Source organism: Aspergillus foveolatus (genome assembly GCF_047715535.1).
Source record: "Aspergillus foveolatus strain CBS 279.81 unplaced genomic scaffold BDW70scaffold_49, whole genome shotgun sequence".
NCBI lineage: Eukaryota > Fungi > Ascomycota > Eurotiomycetes > Eurotiales > Aspergillaceae > Aspergillus > Aspergillus foveolatus.
The window spans coordinates 1-21,967 of record NW_027396113.1 but is presented as its reverse complement, the minus strand read 5'-3'; the positions used below and the strand labels follow the sequence as shown (position 1 = coordinate 21,967).

The following is a 21,967-nucleotide window of genomic DNA, read 5'->3' as shown; positions in this document are numbered from 1 at the left end:
ATAGACGGTCACTATGCTTACGACATCCACAGAGACTACAGTATTAGCACCAGAAATCTGCCGAGAAATCTCCATGATCTCCGTAAATACCTCAGACCAGGTCGGGATTGTACAATACAGGTCTTTCAGCCCTAAGCTCGGCTTTTCCGGAACGTGCTGGCCGGTTGAGCCGTTCTGGCCGGTCCAGGCAGCTGGACAATGCAATACTACTACCATTAATATCTAATAAATTATGAAACAACTAAGGCGTCTGAGATCCAAGCTACTGCATGCTAATTACGGAGTATGTAGGCTGTGGCGCTAATAGCGCGACACCATCGCCAGTAAGCTTGTCGTCTGTTCGCGCCATCAGGATTTCGCTTACCGATGGTTGATCCTGATTCAGGTGTGATCTGCTCAAGACTAGTGAAAGTAGGGCGAAGGAATGAACTGCGATCGGCGGTGGTTCTATGTACAGAGCTTGAAAATAGAGCCTGTCACTCAGAGTTTATCTGTCTAGGGCTGCGGGTTGGCAGTCAAAGATCTCTATCAACCATCAAGTCTACATCGAAGCGTCTCTATACCCCGTTATTGGATATCCTGCCCCTTCTCGCGCTGATGCTCAACCTCAACTGTAATATCAACTGTCCTCATAACCCCCTGCTGCTTGCCCATGACCTCCTGCGTAAGGCGTCTCGTACTCTCCGTCCACTCGCTCGAGCTCGAACGGCGCATCATCCTTCCACCACTTTGCGTTTCATTGCCGACATTGGTAGCCGAAATCTCTGTCACAACAGCTGCATTGGCGGCCCTTGGATCGAAGAGCGAGGAGTCCCTTCGGAGTCCTCGGCTGCCCCTGCCCGACCCTCGTTCCTTAGACCTACCGCGTGATCTGCTCCCACTACCTCCGGCGGAGGAGGTCTGGCTTATATACGCGCTTGTCTTTGACCTTGCGAATTTTCCTGTTCCTGTGCGTGAGAGTTCGACGCCGTCGGGGAGCTGGATCTGGGTTGTTATCAGGCCTGAATGCAGACCCGCAAAAATGTGATAAAGGGTCGGGACGCAGGCTATTATGACGGAGGTGAGCATCATCACTTGCCCGATTACATGCCAGAGTGTTGTGTCCCCTAGATATCTTGGTCAGCGGCGCGGACGAGTCGTCATCAAGATATGCTCACATGGAATGTCGTCCGAGTGCACGAAGGAAGGGAGAAGAGCTAGATGCGCGATTGCGAGGCCGACGACGCTGTTCGGACATACAGTAAATGTTTAGTTGATAACGCATCAGCACAGAAGACTGGGAGAGTATACCACAGCCGCGAGGAAAACGAGCTCAGGATCTTGACTTTCTTCTGCGACGCCATCTGCACATTCTGCATCATGATGAACGGCAAAATGACGATAATCACCTCAGTAAGGATGTTGAAGACTGCGATGGGGTAGAATAACGCGCCCTGTCGTTTGTACCGTTTAGCTCATTATAGGATAGAGTATTCTCGTCCGTACCTCTCCAGCACATCGCTCAGGGGTATAACGCCACGTCTCTGGTAGCTGGCACTGGAAGGAGATGCTGAATAGCGCAAATATCGTCCATCCGGCGATAACCGTGGCTGATATGGTGCAGTATTGGCGGAGACTGCGACTCGGTGTCAATTTCCAGACGAGCAGAGTTGTCGATAGTTTCGATAGTGAGAGGACAATGACGAGAAGGAGCTGAGCGGCGTATGAAAACTATGCCAGGTTAGCCCAGTCCAGTAAAACGGTGAGGACTGTATTCAACCTTGCTCAGACGCTGGATCTGGCTCTCGCTGAGTCCAGCCTCGTGCTTTCCTAGTCCACTATCGACAGCCTTCTGCAGAACAACGACCTGGACGACCGAGAGTGCCTCAAAACAAGCAATATAGAGTCAATTCCTGATCCTATGTGCTGGACTGACTGATTCAACTCACCAAAGCAGCCCAAATTGGGGTACTGCCGGCCGTCCGCCGCTGCTTAAAGTATATTGCTGACCCTGACTTCGCGAGCACGAAGATGACAGCGACGATCAGAAGACAGACCGAGGTTAGTGTGATGATAGGGCCATGATTATCGGGTGACAGTCTCTGGAATGGAGGTAGGCCTTCTGCGGTGGCCATTGTTCGATCCGGTAATTCACCATGACCATGACGCGGTCAGGATTGGAGTAAAAACTGGAGCAAGGGCCGCAGCTCTTAATAAAAGAACAGAAAAACAAATATTACTGTGCCCTTGTAACCCTACCAATAGTTGGGTATAAATCCAGCGACAGCCGCCCTGCAGTCGACTCCGGACTCCGGACATTGACACAGGTAGGCGACCGTTAAAAATGCAACTGAGGGAGGGCGCAGCAGCTCGTGCATCGATTGCAAGGCATAATCCCTACTTCTACTCACATCAGCCGTATGTTGGGCCAGTCTGGACCACTCTCGGCCGGCTCTAGTCAGACGATGTTGCATGCTCGCCCGAGCTAAGGACTAGACGATGCAGCTAGAAAGGCACCGTCGGGCTGAGCGACCGGGGTGTCAAGACGGTCCGTTCCATGAGTTAGTGCAGCTGTATGAAGGGCTTCAGTTAATCTATATCCCTGTCATGCCATGTCGTCTCCGCTAGAGAGAACTAGAGAGAAGACGGGGGGAAAAGAGAGAGAATCCGAGTACCGAGTATTTCCTTTCTCGTCTTTTATCCGGCCGTTCCCCTCTCTTTTCTTTTCTCTTTTTTTCTTTCATGTTTCGTGCCCTTATGTAATTGATCGTTGCCAACATGCAGGAAGAGATGGAAATGAAAAGCGGAAGTGCTGTACGGTTAGGGCCAGCAGAGAATGGGCCTGGTGCTGGGAGCGTGGCCTATCGCCAAAAGCAGCAATTGGAGGTACGACACACATTCTATTACAGACAAACAGACTCTAACGGACGCAGAGGTATCTCAGCTTTTTCTCGTCACTCGCGTTCTCTGCAACGCTGCTCGCCTCTTGGGAGTCTGCTGGCGGCAGTCTACAGGCAGGGCTGCTCAACGGGGGCCCGGCAGCTATCGTCTACGGCATTATTATTAGCACGTTGGGTAACCTGGTCATTGCATGCTCTCTCGCCGAGCTCGCCTCTGTGTATGTTCTCAGGAAGACACTCTAGTACGGCGCTGACAGCAGCCAGACACCCCACGGCGGGCGCCCAGTACCACTGGAGCTACCATCTTGCTCCACGCTTCCGTCGCTTCATCAGCTTCTTCCAAGGTAGGTAGCTTCTTTTCTCAAACCCAGAGGCCAGCTGATATTCACTCCCTTTTTCTTTTTCTTTTTTTCAGGCTGGGTGACCGTCTTTTCCTGGTCCGCGCTCGTCTGCATATCGCCCTACTTCATCGGCTCCCAGATCCAGGGGATGGTCGCTCTAGCACATCCAGAATACGAGGTCGTGAGATGGCGCAGCACGCTGCTGATGTGGGCAGTGGCCTTGATTCCTATCGTAATTAACATATTTGCACGGCGCGTGCTGGGTGCCATCGAGGTCGCCGCGGGCATCATGCACATCGTCTTCCTGCCAGTGACCATCGCCGTATTTGTCATTCTGGCCCCTCGCAACCCGAATGAGTTCGTATGGAATACGTTTGTCAGTCTTGGTGGCTGGAAAAATCCCGGCGTTGCATATTCAATTGGTTTACTGGGGGTCATTACGCCCTTGTCTGGTAACACCCCCCCCCCTTTCCTGCTATACCCTAACCACACATGTAAGGGAGTAAGCTAACAGATGCCGTCCAGGCGTCGATGGCGTGATCCACATGGCCGAAGAAGTCAAGAACGCCAAAACGGTTGTCCCGCGCTCCATGATTTATGGCACCCTGATCAATGGCATCCTCGCCTTCGGCTACCTCATCGCCATCCTCTACTGCATGGGTGACTACATGGAGGCACTGCAGAGCCCAACAAGCTACCCCATCATCACGATTGCCTACCAAGCAACGGGTTCCAAAGCCGCCACATTCGTCCTTATGGCTATGGGTATGTTACCAGGGTGGATCGCGCTATTCAACGGTCTCGCATCAGTCACCCGTCTAGCATGGGCGTTTGCGCGCGATAACGGTCTGCCGTTCTCTGACTTCTTTGCGCGCGTCGACCCGCGCTTCAAAATCCCTATCCGGGCTCTTTTCCTCGTTGCCTCATGCATTGTCGTGCTCTCATTCATCCAGATCGGCTCCAGCACTGCATTCAACGCCATCCTCTCCATCAGCACATTGGGTCTCTACATCTCCTACCTGATCCCCCTGTGGCTGCTCGTCTACAAGCGGCTCACCGCTCCCGCTGATATACCGAAGGGGACGTTCAGTCTCGGAAAGCTGGGACTCCCCATGAACCTGCTAGCGATTCTCTTCGCGACGTACTTTGTCATCTTCCTCCCGTTTCCGCCACTTCTGCCGGTAACGGGGAGGAACATGCAGTACGCAGGGCCGGTGCTAGGTTTTGTTATGCTTTTCGCGATTGGGGATTGGATTGTTAGGGGACGACATAGGTGGGAAGGCCCAACGGTTAATTTGAGAGCGTATAACAGGGAGTAAGAGCCGTTGCTGCCTCTGGAGTATAAACATAGAGTGGTCAGCTGGTAGTTGGGGTGGCCCTAGACTTGTTTTGTACTGGCTTGTTGAAGCTGTACTTGTGTATGTGTCTATGATCATTGATATAAAAGATCGTTCCTCAACTGGAGTACGTTGCTACAACCGAGTTACAGCGACAAAAAGAACACCTGGGTCTTTGCATCCTCAATTGAGAGGGCAAGTCTGTCGAGACTCAAATTTTTTGCAAAGCGCCTCTTCCCCTTTTTCTTTTCTTTTCTTCTTTTTTTATTTTTCTTTTTTTTTTTTTTTTTTTTTTTTTTTTTTTTTTTTTTTTTTTTTTTTTTTTTTTTTTTTTTTTACCTTTTTGTCTCTTTCGAGAGCAACTCCTCAGTTCTCACTTCACTCACACTCATTATACTATTTCAAGGACTGCATCAACTAGCACTAGTACCGCTTAGGCTGCGGTTACAAACAGACAATACTGAATATAACAACTCGCCAGACTGAGCGAGGCGGTGGTGCAGTTTTCTCACAGAGTCAGAGGCTCCAAGCCAGACCTGTGAATTAGTGCACCATCACGGGTTGGAGTGGCCGGGAACATCTGTCAACCTCCAGCCTTCCATGTCAGTTAGAAGGTATCCTGCTTAGCTGTGCTCTTGCCGTGCAAGCATGCAGTCCTGTGCATGCCTGGCTCCCAACAGGGATGTGCTTCGTTCAAATGGCACGCGGTATATAGCGAATTGTATCCTCCATATGCCTGTCCTAAGAGTCTCTCCTTCCTCTTCCCACCCACTCGACTACAATCAGACACATACTACGCACGTCCCTAGTCTTTGTCAACAAAGAATCGAAAGCGTACACATTTGTCTCACCCACGGTGAAGTGTCTGATAGTAAATGAAACCTCTCCAGTTCACAGTTAAAAAACATATCACAAGTAATTATTTGCATATATAGGTCTCTGTTCCGAAAGAATCAGTACATACGACCATAGGGTGTGGAAAACAGGGCTTCCCGTCCGCTCAGCCGTACTTAAGCCACACGCCGGCTGGTTAGTAGTATGGTGGGTGACCACATGCGAATCCCAGCTGTTGTATGTTTTTTGCCTTTTATTGATATTTATGTATCTTTTTGTATTGCCTATCTTCAGCCCTTCACCTGAAGGCCCTGAAGCCCTCTAAAATTCACCTGCCAAGCCTGAAATGCTGATGTGGCCTTTTATCGGAAGCGGAGTCTCCCGATTTCCGTGCCGGCTAGGTAAGATGTCCAAGCAACGAGCCACATTCTCGCCGCCACATCTAGCGGCTCCCCAGCCAGACTTCCAAGAATTATTGAGAACTCTGACGGTGGAGGTCTCCCGCCCAGCTTTCCTCATCCATGGCGGCGTCCCTCGAGATTCATCAAGACCGTATTCGTGTCACCCTCAGTTACCGCCTCAAAACACTTGCCGGAGTAAAGTTTCCGTAGGATGTGGACGCCAGTTGGCGGTCCTCTTACCCTGTACGACCACCATCCTTCTACCACGTCGGTCGGGTGCGCAGGGTCTGGCGTTTCTGGCGCTATGGCACTAGGCCTACGCACCCGATCTTACTACCCAGGTTATCAGTATCCGGGCCTACCATCCTGGGCCTCTGATCTACCCCCTCCGACCTTCTAGGTGATCAGACCACGATCCTACGCCCGGTTTCGACCTAGAACCTCGGTTGTATCTCCTAAACGGGCTTCAGGCCAGATCGGTCGTGTGGCTTGCGGCGTACTGGAACACTATATCCTGGAATACAATGTCCTGGGATAAAGTTCTATGCCCGTTCTTCTACGGTGCCGGATTGCTTGATCCCAGGGAGAATAGAACTGGGATAAACTTGATTATTGGCAATCTGAGGCTCAAGGCCTGACTTACCTCGCAGGGCGTTAGATGTTAACCAATAGAGATGCGTAAGTTGAACCCAGCGCTGCGCTGAAGGCGCTAGTGCTTCAGGGTTCAGGCATCCAATGCGTTGGCATGATGAGACAATCGAGGTATTTGGCACCCTCTCGCGCCATTTGGATTTGAGTATGAGGTGTATGCGAGTATGCCGGATTGATTTACTTTCCAATCGCTCTTGGCTCGATGATGCTTCGCGTCGAAGGAAGACTATCTGATATTGAAGATACAGAAGCGGAAATCTCTTCAAAATTCGGGACAGGCTCGACGCACATTTGCACGACTTCAAGACAAGAGGAAACCCACCGAGGATAATTATCACGGCTGCCACTTCTTGCACTATAGATCGCAAGCTCTTAATGCGGGTGTATCCTCTCACTCCTTGTGCATAGGACTGGCGGTAGAGGCGAGTCTCACTGCTCCTCCAAACCTCACTGCATAACCTATCTGCAAGTTGATCTCCCCCCTTGGAATCCAGATGTATTTCACGTAGCCTTTTTTTATTCGACAGTTAAGATAATAAGCTTCCTCCAAAAGATATCGATTCGCAACCTCGTTGCCTGCAGCATCAATCCATCCGTTTTCCACCCATTTGTGGATCCATACATCCAATCACATATCTGGAATCCGACTTAACCTTGACATGAAGCTCCTTGAACTTCTCCAGGGCATGTTCGACGGCCAGTATAATGGCTGTGAATTCAGCCCGCTGGTTTGTGGGTGACGGATACGAAGGTAGGAGCTTTGTCCAAATGACGTTTCTTTCATTTCTTTGCTTGAGAACGGCCGCCGCAGAGCCAATTGCTTCCGACCGTCCGTTGCCTCTACAGACGCCATCGGTGTAAAAATTCCATCGTGTAAATAATGGTTGGAAACCGTCAGGATTTTGAATTTTTTGATCCTGGTCATGCTTTTTTTTTTTTTTTTTGTACCGCGCCTTATTGGCTATGGATATGTTAGCGGACGCAGTCCCGAGGGCGAGTGCCGTGAGTAAGTCCGCAGACGAAGCAATCAGCCCCTTGCCTATTTTCTACACACATATATACCTACAGATGTACGCGCCAGCCGTGAAATGCGCATTCTTCTGACCCTGCTTTATTTGTTCGTCCTATGCACTGCCAGAGTGTCCTCGTGAACTGTCCTGTTCAATAACTATATATAAAATACTATGTGCTTGGACCCTAATATTATGTTGGCCATGATAACCCTACTGTAGCGTGTACAGAGGTCCAACCTTGAAATTTATTACCCTTGTCAGTCCGAGGTATCCATTGCATCACCATCGTCAAGCCCCAAATCGAAATTGGAGAGTTTAATGGCCTCAGCTGCTTCCGTTTGCAGAAGATCCAGGATAGCCGTCAAGGCATCGTACATCTCATGGCCAAGCGGATCATCCTCGCTGCTCATCTCGGGCTTATACTTCTCTTTCAAATCCTCTATCGCCTTCTTCACCCATTTGTTGCCGTCGTCGACAAATTCTTTTAGTTTATGGTTCATCCAAGCATCCCAACAAGCCTGCAATTTCGAATCCTTGTCGTTGTTGTCCTTTTTATATTGCTCTTGTGCACGAAGCATTTCTTCGCGAACATTGTTGTTGATCGCTTTGAACTTGGGCCACATCTTCGTTTCTCTGAGATATTGATAGACGGCTATCGACTGTTGGATGATAGTCAGAGTCGGTATTAGCCTTTGTAATTGCAAGACACCAACACGCGAAGTGGGAGCTGCGAGGGGAGGGGAGGATGTTTCGTACGTCGCGAAGCACTTCAGTTGCCTTGTTTATGTCGTTATCCACGTAGTCCTTCCAGGTGGTATCACTTCTCGGTTGGTGATTTTGCCATAACTAAGATATGCCAGAGTAAGAAGGTTGAAAATCCCTCTGTAAAACCTCGAGAGCCGTAGGGAAAATCGGTTGATTTCATGCCATACCTGTGCTTTGTTGAGATTGATGCTTCCCCAGAGGATGGCAAAGTTCTCTCGGTTCGTCTCACTTCCAAGCGACTCCATCACGCGCTGCATAGGAATTTGCTGATGGGAGGCATCCAACCCAGGCATGCTAGGTGGGTTGTTCAGGACCTTTTTGTTGAAAAAGTCTGAGACAAACGAACAATCTATATCCTTGCACGCTTCTTCATCATTATCAGGATCGACTGCCCACTGGATAAACATAGGAATGGATTCCAACTCCAACATGTGCTCGGCTGTGGTCAAATTAGAAATCATTCATGGTCAGCTGTATTCCTTGAATTTCCAGGGTCGGGAGGGAAACTGCGTCGAGACATACTGGCGTATCCATTTCGATCCGAACCCTGATTAAATCTTCCAACCGCAGAACTCTGGCACGCATGCCAGTCCATTAGATCTACTACGTTTTGGACGGGTTCGGCATCGTTATCCCAATCCCCGGCACTTGGGTAAGGCTGACTCTGGTAGTTGATCTTTCTTTTGATTTTCCCATCATTGCATATAAACGATCTCGCCTCGGCAGGTGACCGCTTTTCGAGTTGATATAGAACATCTCTCTGTCCCCATGTTAAAGTGGGAACTTCAGCTTTGAAGGATCGTGGAAGAAAGGGGGTACATACCTGTTCTATCCATCGCTTCGCGAGAGTGCCACCTCTTCATTTGCCAAGTAGTCAGCGTCCACGATGTCGTAATGTTCACATTCTGGGTGAGTGCGCGCCTCCGTATCAAGCATTGCGTTAAAACCATCCATATTACATAAAGCCCATTGCCCATTTTGTTCGGGGCTGCGTTGTTGCGCAGTAGGATTCCCCTCCTTATCATTGAACCAGGAGGTGACTTTCTCGCATGTTAAGTTCTCCCAATGTTTGGGGATGTATTTGTCCCAAATCTTACACAAGGACTTTACGGACGTTGACATAGTCGCGTTTCCAAGAGCGGTGCCTCGAATCAGTTTAGCCAGGATGAAAAGAGTGGCCTGATAGTGCTGAGACTTGAGGACGGTCTGGTCCCGGGGCGAGATTTCTGACCTCGCATATAAGTCAAAACCTGTCTTGGCACCACAGGTAGGACTATCCGCCCAAGCAGATATATCAGCCTCATAGCCGGACAGTATTGGGTTCAGAACCTCAGTAGTGGTCTGGTATGTGCCGGTGCAGCAGTAAGACTTGGCTCCTCCGTTCTTTCCATGGCACTCCAGATTGCCCTCCATAGCAACTCTGATTTCGTTATCATGACAGTTAGAACTGCAGGTTTTCCCTGATGTACCAAAATTGTCGTAGTCATCTCTCCATGTGCACGTGCCCCAGGTCGAGTTGAGGTTGGATGTATCACAGCAGTATTTGCGTGATTGGGAACTAAAAGAGAAATTCCAGTCGTCGTCGTGCACCATACCTGAATAACAGTAAACGGCGCCACTGCCAGTGGTGGACTCAACAAATTCCGTAGGCCATGGTGAGCCAGCAAAAGTGCATTTTCCACTGGTGCAATCTGGGGCATTAGACCATGCGCAAGTCTCGTAAAGTCTCATGGAGTTCAAAAGCTTTTTGTCCTTGTTCTCTGTTGTGCAGCAGGCTGCTTGGTAGCCACTCCGACAGCCATGATCTATTGATCCTACCTCCGTGTAGCCATCAGGACACTCGCCCTCGCATGCCCCTCCCTTGAAGGAGTACCAACCACAGCTTGGTTTTGTTTCACTCGGAGGGCAGCATAGTCTTCGTTCATGAGGCGAAGTGCATGCATTGCCATCCAGCATGATTTCGTTTTCCGTTGTACTCCACTGGTCATCACGAGTCATCATTGTCCATCCCGAGGGACAATACTCGCCGCAGTTTGACCATCTACACTGCAAGTGATCCTCAACCTTGGTGATATATTCATCGTCATCATCGTCACTCTCGTCAGTCTCCACGAAGATTCCAGGCATCGTCTTCCTGGTACGACGTGTGACCTTACCCAAGGCTGTGGAATACTTTGCTTCCTCGGTGTCGTGACTAACAGCCCAAACCATGACACCCCCAAGACAGGACTCACGAGCGTAATCGGTCTTCAACTCAAGGGTCTTTGCATCGTCATATGAAAGCCACTGGTCGTCCCAGTGAAGGACTTCCACGGCAGCGTCCTCGTAGAATGTAGCCTTTAGATTCCTCTGCGCAACAATATCGTCAATTTCGTTGTTGAGTAGAATTCCGACCTCTCGACTGCAGTTTCCCTGATTTGCACCAGAGGCGAACATACAGCCCGGTTTGACGCAACTTGGGTCGGCCAAGGTATATGCTCGGGCGTAAAATGCCAGACCCAGGACCACCTTGGAGGAGTCAATCTTATTTCGCCATAGCAATTCCAAAGCCTTGTCTATTTCAGTCAGGTTGGTATGAGCATCGAGGTACTCGCCTGTCCACTTGTTTCCCTTATCCCACTTCCCGTGCAAATCATAAGACATGATATTGAAAAAGCTCACATGGGGCTCAAGCTTGACAATGTCAAAATGCTGAAGGTACCAGTAAGATGAAGGGAGCGTGATAGACAACTCATTCCGGCCGCCGGTATCCTCCAAAGCCTTTTTCAAATTCGCTATTAACTTGGGAAAATTCTCGAAGTCTTCAGGTCGTCCACTGCGATCATCAGCCACGGGATATTCCCAGTCAAGATCCACTCCGTCCAGGTTATACGTGGACAAGAACTTCTTTAGAGACGTAAAGAATTTGGCTTGATTTTCTGACGATCGTGCAATATCAGAGAATGTAGTTTGAGTTGGGCCCAGATCATTAAAACTCCAACCGCCCAGCGCGATCATGACTTTGAGATCTGGATCCATGGTTTTTAACTGCGTGACTCGCATCAGCAAATCAAGATCACCATCTGCCTCAGGGCGGACTTCGAAGGTCTCTGGGTCGATTGCGGCAAATGCAAAGTTAATATGGGTATAGACCCCCATCGGGATCTGCTCCGGCCAAAATGGATTGCACGGACGACGGCTTGCCCACGCCTCATAGTACCCAACGACACGGTCAAGCGTCGCTGTCTTCTTGTCGCAGGCGTCGTGCTTAACGGTCTTGTTTCCGCACTGCTTCAAGGTCAATTCTGAGTTTCTAGCAAATGGCACGGCAGGTTAGAAATACTCACAAATTCTTTGGTAGTTCCACAGAAGCCCTATTTTTTGCAACGAAGGGCAGAAATCTCATTAGTACATCTTCCCTTCAAAGAAAAGCGAGTTGTTGGTGTGTTCATAAGAGTTGCCATACAAATTCAGAGCAGCAAACGTTCAGTGGGCATTTTGAACTCGTTGCCCATTCGGGCCCAAAACCCGGATCGCATTCAGCCTTTGCATCACAACTAGCGACACACACGTCCTCGCCACAATAATCAGGGCCCAGTCCGCAGAACCCTGCTTTGGAACTGTGAATGGCATTTGCGTTAGTAATATACAAAGCCTCTCGAGGGCACACTAGGGAAGGAAGTATATCCATCCTCTAGCAATACATACCAACATCCTGTTTCGCATGGATTATTTGCATCGCACTGAAGCTTGTAATCGCAAGTGTCAACACAGTTTCCTGCACCACAATGCTCTTCGCCTGTTCCACACCATCCGTCTTTTGAGCAGCATCCTGTAGCGCATGGGTTGTCTTTGCTACAGTTCTGGCTAAAGACTGGAACGACAAGTCCTATCAGAAGGACCCAAGTGAGTCCGAGCCCTTTCCTCGGCCACATTGTGATGGGACTTTGTCAGGTCTTCCCGAAAGTCACTCAGGAGAAGTGAAGGAAGGTCGGTGGGAAAAGGACATACACTGAGAGGGAAGGAAAAAAAAAGGCCTGCCTCTCTACGGCGTAAATAGAATGATCTTGTTATAATTGGGACGCGGTTTAAGCTAGTATGTCTAGATCCCAAGTATCCTTCCTGTACGCAGAGTAGTTGCCTCACAGCTAGCTAGACTACTGCTTCTCAACCTTTCAAGTACTTTAATTCCCCTAGGTACTCGCAGTCCCACACACGCGCCACCTCTGGTGCCTCGCACCAAACCGTTTAAAGTCTAATGTGTTAACATTTCTCGTCTCTTGATGGTCCCATCCAGGTACTAGTAGTACTAGTAGGCAGAAGATTTAAGCGAAATTGCTTAATGACTCGAAGGTTCCAATCCACTCTAAAATTAACAAACGGCCGTAAGCGGCGACCCCGGTGCGCCGAAGCAGAAGGGCCGGATACCTTGAGGGCATTTTCATACAGCTGGAGAAAACAAAAGAGTGTCCGAGCAACTGTCATATGGTCAAGTATGAACCGAAACGGCGAAACCTAGGTCTCCCGCAAATCCCAGAGTGAACTCGTAGCTTCAAGAGAGGATAATCTGCAACTCGTCCGTGGCTTGGTGCTTTATGTTCTGCAACTCAAAAATAGTGCGCATTTGCCCGAGGTCGAACGGTGTCCTCCGCTGCACTGCCTAAGAAACAGCCAAGGCCCCGTCTGTTTCTTAGGGTTCTTAGCGGCGTCCAACTACAGTACTAGCGCTGTATGCTAGAGAGTTAGGTCCATGGCACTCGGTACCTAGTCAGGTACCTGGGCCCTAGGGACGTCCACTAGGGTCCCAGGGCTACTGTACAGGATCGGAAATTCTTATGGTGGCATGATAAAAAGCCGGACCATGGTCAACTGCCAGACCATGCTGACCTAAAGCCAGATAAGTGAAACGGTGAGACCACGATCAGTTGTGGCCCCTGAGTTAGAGCGCTCTTGATATCCCTCGGCCCCACGGGGATCTCTAGCTGATCCCTCGATCGAGTCCATTCGAGCAATCTGATCAATACGGCCACTAGCGCCTCGGAAGCGCAAACCCAAGGTTACGCCGAATTCCTCGGATGCACACCCCACCGACAAAATTCTCTCCGGCCCCGGCGGGGCCCGGTGCACCTCTTTGCTTTTAGTTGTAGTGATTATGTTTAAAATGCCACTGTTTCAGTATGGCAAAGTCCACACGCGCTCTGGCCTAGAGAAAACGCGACGCCACAAAGAGTTGTCACAGGCTATGGCCTGGGTCTTGGTTATCGGCCATGCCCTCAACCAGTAGAACATTCTAGGAGGGTGGACAGAATCTGATGGAAGCTTAGGAGCATGTATATAGAGGGAGAAGAAGGCCTACCTTCATACTTCTTCTCCAAGCTTGTGATACTCGTGAATACAGGACAGCTAGTTGAAAACAATACTACCTACGCCCGTGACAAGAGTATTAAAGAATATCTTGAAAGAATATTTGAGAGAGCTTTCTATAAAACCTTCGAGAGATTCTTGATAGAGCTCTCAAGCCGGATAAAGCTTTCGATAGAGCCTTCGGTAGAGCCCTCAAGAAGTTCCTATATGCCCATCTCCTTCCCAAGTGCGGTACGTTTGAATAGCTTCAAAAATTCTTCTTTAGGAGTATTCACCACCTATTCACCTCACGATACAAAACAGGTAGAGCTTGAACTTCGCGATAATTTAGCTTGGAGTACCTCGGAGGAATTAGGCGCTCAGGGTTACATCCACATAGTCCTGGACCTACTCCGTATAATCTGGATGGAGCGGAAAAGTCCCTGGGTGAAAAGACCCGAAATGTGCAATAATACACAAACCCCACCATTGCAGCTAAAGAACAGTGTGTAAGGTCTAGCTGCGCCCTTGTATCACCCATGTCATGGATACACTGGTGAGCTCGGAACGAGCGGGAAAGGCAAAAAAACAAAGAAGGGAGCTTTGATTGCAGCGGGAAAAAGGAAAAGTTTTGTTGAAGGGGTTCTGACTCAAAGCCAGAAAATTCCCATTGAGTCTTCTGATTCTTTCGGCTTGACTAGAGCATTAAGTTGTCGTGCAGTAAGGCTTGTTGCGAGATGCATGTTTGGCGAGTTATTTGGCTCATAGGCCAGCTCGGCCTTCTCGTTCAAGGCTCCCATCACCATCATCAACATGACCATCTGCATACAAAATATCACAGTGGCTTACAGAAACGGGAGCAGAGCGCAGCCTTGACATCTGGGGTGGCTCCGGTGTCAACAACCAGCGTCGCGTCTGTGCCTCAAGAGACTTCAGATGCGGCTGACGCTGTTGCCAGGGCTCTGAGAGTCTTGAGGACACGGAACAAACTTCGACTGGAGCATGTGCAGTACAACAAGTATGAGATGGGCACTTCTTCGGAAGTGCACCCGGCTCTTGACTCTGCGCCTCTTGACTACAGCCAAAAGGCTGTCAGACAGGCAGAGACAGAGAACTCTTCCGAGGAACGGCACACTCGGAGAGATTCTGGATCAAGTGACAAGTACGGGTATTCGATTCCTGATGAGCTCGGAGAAGCTGCTAAGGTTATTGCTGAGTCGACCCCCCCTTCTCCCTCAACCGGCAATCATAGTGCCGTTGCTGCTCTGATGGATGAGAAGTATGGAACCGGAATCCGGGATACCTTTGTTCCCTCTCAGGCATTTCACACTTATAACGGGTTATCTCAAGTCGTATTGGATGAGAACGACTCAGTTCTTGCCAGTGATAATGGGACAGAAGGCGACTTGAAGAAGCGAGCGAGTTCGAGCTGGTGGATGGCTACGATGACACAACGCGGAAGCAGCCCCTATGCGCCTTCTGGGTATAAGGTAGGTCAACTCTCAGTTCCAATTTCATCCTACTTTGTGTGTATCTAAACACTTTTATTTTATTTTAAGATCTGGAGGAATGTCATGGACTATGGTGCTAAGGGTAAGGATTTTCCCCAGCTGAATTCTTGCCAATCCAAACACTGACATCAATAGGTGACGGTGTAACTGACGACACCGGTTCGTGATCAGTACTCTTGTCTTCGCCTTTATTACAGCGTGTTGACAGTTTCTAGCGGCCATAAATCTTGCCATCTCTGATGGTGGGCGTTGTGGTGCAAATTGCGGCTCCAGCACAATCTACCCTGCTGTCGTCTACTTTCCACCAGGCAACTACCTGGTCAGCAGTCCGATAATTCAATACTACAACACGCAGCTGATAGGTGATGTATGACTCAAACTTGTCGAATGGAATGGCACCTTCTTTATTCTTCTTTCAGGCTACTGACACTTCTAACAGCCGCTTGACCTACCTACGATTCTTGGTGCAGCTAGCTTCGTTGGCTTGGGCGTCATCACATCAGATGTCTATGTTGGAGACCAAGAAGAGTGGTACATAAACACAAACAATTTCCTTCGCAGCATCCGCAATTTCAAGATCGACATCACCCGTACTGACCAGAACGCATATATTTGCGCCATTCATTGGCAGGTTGCTCAAGGCACCTCTCTTGAGAACATTTACTTTTACATGACTCAGGACGCCAGTACCACTCAACAAGGCATCTACATGGAAAATGGAAGTGGTGGCTTCATGTCTGATCTTACATTTGTTGGCGGAAACTTCGGGTAAGAATGCCACCAGCTTTGACAATAAGCGGCGCCAATACTAACTAACTGCTTCGGCAAGTGCATACTTGGGAAATCAACAGTTTACTACCAGCCACTTGGTGTTCGTGAACTGCAATACAGCTCTTCAAATCCATTGGGACTGGGCCTGGACCATGCAGGATGTTGTCATTGAGAGCTGCCGTACCGGAATTATAATTGTCGGTGGAGTGAGTCATTTCAAATCCTACAAGAAATATTTCTCTCCATTCTCTAACATGTCTTCAAGGCAGGTGGCCCTTTTAGCACTGGTCAAGGGGTTGGATCCTTTGCCTTGGTTGACGCTATCATCGCAAATACCGCAACTGGAATCACTACCACACTGTACAACGAGAACTCAACTGCACTATTTTTGCAAAATGTGGGATTCTATAATACCCAGAATGCCATAATGGATAACAATGTCAACAAAGCTCTCATTCCCGGCGGCGATCAGACTATCCTTGACTCCTGGGGGTTCGGAATGGTCAATGATCCACAAGGCGCAAGATTTGTCTCTGGTATTAATCTACTGGCATCAAACAGATCTTCGTCTCTTGTGGGAAACAGCATTTATAATATTGGACAGCCCAATTTCTTTACCCGTCGGCGGCCAAAGTATGATGATCTTGGAAACTCTCAAGTCCTAGATGTCAAGGCACTTGGAGCAAAAGGTGACGGCAAAACTGATGACACAACCGTGTTGAATAGTATTCTTGCCCGCGGTGCTAATATGTCCTCTATTGTTTTCTTCCCTTATGGTGTCTATGTTGTAAAGGATACGCTGAAGATTCCGCGTAACTCTCGGATCTTGGGCCAGGCCTGGTCTCAAATTATGGCGACTGGTTCTAGATTCGAAGACGCACAGAATCCTCGGGTCGCGGTCAAAGTTGGGAATGATGGTGATGTTGGTATTGTTGAGATTCAAGATCTCCTTTTTACTGTCTCGGGCCCTACTGCAGGCGCTGTGCTGGTGGAATGGAATATTCATGAGTCAGCTCAGGGCTCAGCTGGATTATGGGGTATGAATTCCCTGGTGCATTTCTCAAAACGTTTTCTTTCCTTGGCTAACTTCATGACTATCGAATATAGATTCTCATTTCCGGGTTGGTGGTGCTGCAGGCTCTGATCTGCAGGCTAAAGATTGTCCCAAAGAGAGCGCTTCAGTTAATAAAAACTGTATCGCGGCTGCTTTGATGTTGCGGCTGACACATAGCTCATCTGCCTATCTGGAGAATGTTTGGGTATGGACGGCTGATCATGACCTGGATGTTGTTTCCCAGGATCAAGTTGATGTTTATTCTGCTCGTGGAGTTCTTATTGAAAGTCAAGGGCCTACTTGGCTGTATGGAACGGCTTCTGAACACCAGGTCTTCTATCAGTATGAGCTCTATCAAGCCAAAGACATTGTTTTGGGTATGATTCAGACCGAGTCTCCCTATTACCAGCCGGTGCCTCCTGCCCCCCAACCATTCACTCCCGGCCTCTTCCCAGGAGATCCGGATTTCAGTAATTGCACTGTCACTTCTACGACCTGTCCTTTCGCTTGGGGGATGCGGATTTTGGATTCATCATCTGTGCATCTCCTCGGTGCTGGTATGTTCACTCCAGGGCTGGTTCCCTTATTTCCCGTTTAGATACTAATATCGAATGTAGGTTTTTACAGTTGGTTCTCCGACTATTCTCAGGACTGCGTGGATAAGGATTACTGCCAGGACAGAATTTTTCAGATCGAGGAAAGCTATGATGTCTGGATCTATAACTTGGTTACTAAGGCTATTTCGGAAATGGTGAGCCCTGTGGGGGAAGTCCCAACATATGCTAAGGACAACAAAAATGGATTCCTTTCCTCTTTGCTCGCCTGGGTCCGAGGACCAAAAGAGGTTATTGGCAGTCGTGAGATCCGAGGATTCTATATTTGGGATTCTAACTCCGACTCCGACGCTCTGAAGGGTCTTCCAAATGCTTGTAAAACTTCTCTCACCCAGTTGGTCAAATGCGACCCGTACGCACTGATGTTCCTGGACGAAACATACAGAGGCTCACTGGAAAACGCCAGCCTCACCGATTCTGTTTGCGATGAGAGCTGTGCTGCGTCCTTGAAGAGCTGGTTTGACAATGTCGACTCAACCTGCGCAGGGTACAACGTCTCTGGGTCTGCTGCTACTAAATATGGTGGTCAAGTCTGGTCTGGTTGGAATGAAACTTGCCTCAGGGATCCTACGAGTGGCAAATACTGCAACGGTAAGTACTTCATTTTGTCTGTCATAGTTGATAGAATAAAGCTCATTCCTCCATTCCATATTCAGATGTAATCGCAGGGTTTTCGGCGGTCGATTTCTTGGAAGATATGCCAAAAGATGAGCTCTGCTCTTTCTGTTTTGTCGAGAGACTGGAGATGATGCAGCGTTCGTCTTACTCATTCTATGATAAAGGCTTCCAGTCCCAGTTGGTGGTCGTTAATGAGCAGTGTGGCTTATCTGCTCCCACCGCCATGCCCCCATCGTTGGATGCTCCGCCAGAGTTCCCCCCGGACCCCATCTGTTCCTCTTATCAAACTCACACCACGGTCTCGGGCGACACGTGTGACTCCATTGCTCTGACGTATAGCGTGTCATCTGCAGCCTTGGTGGTGGCGAACCCCCGCCAACTCATGATTTGTGACAGCCTACCTGCAGACATGGAACTTTGCCTACCAACCAGCTGTTCGGTTGTCTATCAGCTCAAGGGCAACGACACATGCAGCTCCATTGAAAGAGCTGCATCGTACTCACCGAACACTGTAAGGAGATACAATCCTTGGGTCGCGTGGGACTGCTCCAATCTCCAAGCTACCACAGAAGCCTGGGGCCATGTAATATGCCTAGGAGGTCAAGGTGGAAACTATACAGCCACAGCACCGATTCCTGGAGTTACTTTGGCTCCCGGGGAGAGTAACTCAGGGTATTCAGAATCCGTTGTCGATCATCCCTCGAATGCCACTGTTGCTGAGGGCACGACTTTGAAATGCGGGAAATGGCATGTTGCTGCAGAGGGTGAATCCTGTGTGCAGATTTGTCTTGAAGAGTCAATCACGTTCACGCTATTTGTGCAGGTGAATCCATCGCTTGCAGGCTCCGATTGTTCCACTGCTTTGGTTGTTGGGAATGCTTATTGCGTCGCCCCTAATTCGGGATGGTCTGGTTCCCAGGTCCCAGTTGCTTCGAGCAGTGTTCTTCCAACTCCTATTTTCACGTCCTCTTAATTTGGTCCACTAGGGTCACAGATTTCCTTGATGTGGATAGGCAGCGTGCTAGTATGTAATGTAGGAAAAGTGTACATCAAAACAAGGAGAATATTTATACAGGGTACTAAATTACAGTCTGGCACGCTAGTCACTTTGGAGCCATATAACCCGCCGCCTCCCACCAAGAGTTCCTGATTTTTTGTGTCCCACACAAGAGCTAATAATGGAACCCTACTTGATACTCATCTACTACCTTCTTCTCCTGCTGCTCTTCGCATATTTTCTGGTATTCCACTCGAATATGACTTCTTCTTCTTCTTCTTCTTCCTCCACATCCTCACTAGACCCATCTTCGATAAACGACCTAGTGACCGAAATTGACGACTTCTCGTTCTATCACCACCCATCCTGGCCTCAGCGATGGTCCCATCCAGAATTCGCCGGCGACTTTGAAAACAACTGGCGAAAAGCGTCATGGTCCAAACAGACCAAACGTCGCACGACACGCTTTCTACTTAATTCACTGGAATCCCAGTTTCCCTGGGGCTATATTATCTATCGAACTGTTTACACGGCTGAGTCGGACGAACTGTGGCCGATCGCCCTGGAGAAGCTCGATCAAAGCATGAATTATTCGATTGACTCAGATCTCAATACAGCAAAAGAAAATCGTAAAAAAAAATCGGAGGACCCAGAGCCTGAGCCTGATCCAACGCCAGAACGACTAGTGAAGGAATCGCGCAAGCATGTAATCTTCTCTGACAAGAAGTTCTGGGACGGGGCATCGATCGACCAAATCCGCGCTCATTTCACGCAGTATCTCTGCGCCAGCAAAGGTCGCGGCTATGGTCGATTTGAAGGATGCCTGCTGATTGATGAACGCTCTCTCAAGTCGATTGTGGCCAGTTCTAGTCCTCGCCCTCAGCTCGGGGAAGCCTTCGTTAGTATGATCGATGGGCGGTACCCCGACGAGACTCGGCATGATCCGGGGTACAAAGGCTTTATGAGGGTGGATATTTTCTGCTTATGGTTTCTGTATGGGGAGTTGGAAAATCATTCCATGAGGGCGTTGTGTCCCGAAAGTGTTCCCGAGGGCTTGATTCCTGTCTATGATGAGGGGACCGGGACGGCGCATGATGAAGAGGGGAATATCGTTCTGGGATTTTTGACTCAGGGTAGGAATCGGGGGAGAAGGCTGTTTTGATGACAGCTTTATTATACTATGTTAAATTATCAATTTCTTACGATAGCAACGATAAATATGTAGCCATTGGCGATGGGCTAAAACCTATCAATTCAGTACTAGCATATATAAAATCGGAGATACTCACCTATCTATTAATTCACCACAAACGCTTTTGCCATTGACCGGTCGTAAACCTGATCGATAGCTGACTAGGTGATGTTGTCCGCAGATTGATTCTAACCTCTTCAGAGCCTCCTTCCCAGCTGCGCTTTGTGTAGTTGACTTGGCTGGCAGAGTCTGAGCGAGGAAGTCCCGCTCTGGCATAGCTCGTCGATGGTAGTGGAAGAGAGTTTGTTCATAAATGCCATCGCTTTGACTACCCTGCTGGAGCTCACGTTGTTGTTTAAGCTCCTCAAGATACAGCTTGTCCTTTTGACTCTGGATTCAACATCATTGTAACTGAATCCCTGCGCTGTTTCTGGGCTATCAGCTTTTGTGAGTTGGATGCTAAGGAATATAAATTCCGTCTCAAGGACCATAACATCTTCTCATTCCTGAAATTCAAATTCTGCTTTTGCAGGTGGAGATTGCCATAGATTCAGGTTACAGTGTATGCCCATACTGCGCTGATTTTGAATATGCTCATGGTGGGACGCGATATTCAAGTAGGTAGCAGGCCCATCCACTTCACACACAGGGTGCGCATATGATCGGCCAAAAGTCCATGCTTCAATATGAGATGCATGCTTCATTTGAGCTGTCTGGGAATATTTCTTATCTATGATATGTAAGACTCAGGCAGTAATATCAGGTTAACATAATTTCTTACTAGTTTCCATGAGCCCCCATCAACGACACGCACGAGTAGCAACATTTCATTCATATCTGCTCCGATACCCAAGTATAACAAATTCTTTTCAAATGCATCTGCGCCTCTTGCCCTACCAGTGGAGGTTTCACAACCTAGCTTGCTAGATGGTCTGAATACAGGAGTATCCAAAAGTTTTTTTTTTTTTCAAAAATGGATCCTGGAGATGAAATGGATCCTGGAGATGATATGGTTTGTTTGTAAGTTCAAGTCACTGGGCTTGATGGAGTCGACTTCGTCAAAGATTTCAGTGTACATTTGGAATGGTGGAAAGCTTGAACAGCTGAAAACAGAGGTAGTATGAACAAGATTAAGTTGAAGAAGAGTGGGACTTCCTCTTTGTACACCTCATAGAAAGTATGGATTGGAGGTTCCCATTTTTTCATTCTCCAATACCCCTTTACGAACTCCCGAGCATAGGTCAATACTAACATTGGAATGCCATCAACCAGCTCTATAGTGAGGATAAAGTGCTGCATATCATAAGTTATATAAGCTTCAACAAGATATGGATCGCTGACTACTGACCTTGTAGTATGCTGCCATGATACTGGCCCAGGGCTTAGTGTTGTTGTCGTCGCCATTATCCTTCTGCCGGGCGATAGATCGGCGAGCTGTGGACTCATGTACCTCTCCAGTCTGAGCTGAAGAAAAGCAATAGAGTAATATTGATGCAGTAAGCTGTACTCTACTTTGGTTGGGGTATTGGCTGTGGTATTCCTTAAAATCCTGATACCAAAGCTGTGTTAGGAGTAGACTTGTTAAACCACGGGTTGGGGCGGGTTTTCAGGGCTAGCTGATCCGCCCGCGCGGGTTTTGGGGTGGGTTACCTTGACAGTAAACCGCG

General features: G+C 48.7%; 7 protein-coding genes across 7 annotated transcripts; 3 read left to right on the top strand and 4 right to left on the bottom strand.

Annotated features, from left to right (window-relative positions):
• Window positions 1–467: 467 nt before the first annotated feature.
• BDW70DRAFT_141310 (uncharacterized protein) lies at window positions 468–2,334 on the bottom strand. The gene is made up of 6 exons (XM_073737755.1): window positions 1,929–2,334; window positions 1,760–1,864; window positions 1,486–1,710; window positions 1,291–1,433; window positions 1,158–1,225; window positions 468–1,106 (listed from the first exon to the last, which is right to left on the bottom strand). Exons 1-6 carry the CDS (start codon window positions 2,112–2,114, stop codon window positions 568–570), a joined length of 1,266 nt encoding a protein of 421 aa, XP_073593404.1. The 5' UTR covers window positions 2,115–2,334; the 3' UTR covers window positions 468–567.
• Window positions 2,334–4,781, top strand: BDW70DRAFT_141308 (putative GABA permease). Its single transcript, XM_073737754.1, has 5 exons — window positions 2,334–2,865; window positions 2,913–3,097; window positions 3,144–3,223; window positions 3,295–3,672; window positions 3,746–4,781. The coding sequence occupies exons 1-5, from the start codon at window positions 2,758–2,760 to the stop codon at window positions 4,537–4,539; spliced, it is 1,545 nt and encodes a 514-aa protein (XP_073593403.1). The 5' UTR covers window positions 2,334–2,757; the 3' UTR covers window positions 4,540–4,781.
• Window positions 4,782–6,171: 1,390 nt separating this feature from the next.
• Window positions 6,172–7,539, bottom strand: BDW70DRAFT_170006 (uncharacterized protein; the record flags this gene model as incomplete). The annotated part of the gene is made up of 4 exons (XM_073742828.1): window positions 6,172–6,209; window positions 6,903–7,019; window positions 7,066–7,360; window positions 7,510–7,539. 4 exons carry the CDS (start codon window positions 7,537–7,539, stop codon window positions 6,172–6,174), a joined length of 480 nt encoding a protein of 159 aa, XP_073593402.1.
• Window positions 7,540–7,713: 174 nt separating this feature from the next.
• On the bottom strand, window positions 7,714–12,135 carry BDW70DRAFT_152287 (glycoside hydrolase; the record flags this gene model as incomplete). The annotated part of the gene is made up of 8 exons (XM_073739414.1): window positions 7,714–8,115; window positions 8,213–8,302; window positions 8,389–8,660; window positions 8,744–8,981; window positions 9,077–11,488; window positions 11,548–11,574; window positions 11,667–11,820; window positions 11,909–12,135. The coding sequence occupies 8 exons, from the start codon at window positions 12,133–12,135 to the stop codon at window positions 7,714–7,716; spliced, it is 3,822 nt and encodes a 1,273-aa protein (XP_073593401.1).
• Window positions 12,136–14,005: 1,870 nt separating this feature from the next.
• BDW70DRAFT_170005 (pectin lyase-like protein) lies at window positions 14,006–19,084 on the top strand (the record flags this gene model as incomplete). The annotated part of the gene is made up of 12 exons (XM_073742827.1): window positions 14,006–14,052; window positions 14,502–15,033; window positions 15,103–15,136; window positions 15,190–15,213; window positions 15,270–15,421; window positions 15,494–15,822; window positions 15,884–16,031; window positions 16,091–16,862; window positions 16,933–17,436; window positions 17,497–18,084; window positions 18,150–18,875; window positions 18,906–19,084. The coding sequence occupies 12 exons, from the start codon at window positions 14,006–14,008 to the stop codon at window positions 19,082–19,084; spliced, it is 4,035 nt and encodes a 1,344-aa protein (XP_073593400.1).
• A 216-nt stretch (window positions 19,085–19,300) lies between these two features.
• On the top strand, window positions 19,301–20,327 carry BDW70DRAFT_141303 (uncharacterized protein). Its single transcript, XM_073737753.1, has one exon. It carries the CDS (start codon window positions 19,368–19,370, stop codon window positions 20,268–20,270), a length of 903 nt encoding a protein of 300 aa, XP_073593399.1. The 5' UTR covers window positions 19,301–19,367; the 3' UTR covers window positions 20,271–20,327.
• A 933-nt stretch (window positions 20,328–21,260) lies between these two features.
• BDW70DRAFT_141301 (uncharacterized protein) lies at window positions 21,261–21,870 on the bottom strand. The gene is made up of 2 exons (XM_073737752.1): window positions 21,649–21,870; window positions 21,261–21,593 (listed from the first exon to the last, which is right to left on the bottom strand). Exons 1-2 carry the CDS (start codon window positions 21,664–21,666, stop codon window positions 21,327–21,329), a joined length of 285 nt encoding a protein of 94 aa, XP_073593398.1. The 5' UTR covers window positions 21,667–21,870; the 3' UTR covers window positions 21,261–21,326.
• Window positions 21,871–21,967: the final 97 nt, after the last annotated feature.

What these genes read in the sequence shown, in the direction of transcription:
- BDW70DRAFT_141310 (XM_073737755.1), bottom strand. Translation starts at nt 2,114, where the DNA reads ATGGCCACCGCAGAAGGCCTACCTCCATTCCAGAGACTGTCACCCGAT. An exon ending in CTGAGCGATGTGCTGGAGAG is followed by an intron (nt 1,434 to 1,485) that starts GTACGGACGAGA and finishes TACAAACGACAG; the next exon opens with GGCGCGTTATTCTACCCCAT. An exon ending in GCACTCGGACGACATTCCAT is followed by an intron (nt 1,107 to 1,157) that starts GTGAGCATATCT and finishes CAAGATATCTAG; the next exon opens with GGGACACAACACTCTGGCAT.
- BDW70DRAFT_141308 (XM_073737754.1), top strand. Translation starts at nt 2,758, where the DNA reads ATGCAGGAAGAGATGGAAATGAAAAGCGGAAGTGCTGTACGGTTAGGG. An exon ending in GCCAAAAGCAGCAATTGGAG is followed by an intron (nt 2,866 to 2,912) that starts GTACGACACACA and finishes TAACGGACGCAG; the next exon opens with AGGTATCTCAGCTTTTTCTC. An exon ending in CTTCATCAGCTTCTTCCAAG is followed by an intron (nt 3,224 to 3,294) that starts GTAGGTAGCTTC and finishes TCTTTTTTTCAG; the next exon opens with GCTGGGTGACCGTCTTTTCC.
- BDW70DRAFT_141303 (XM_073737753.1), top strand. Translation starts at nt 19,368, where the DNA reads ATGACTTCTTCTTCTTCTTCTTCTTCCTCCACATCCTCACTAGACCCA.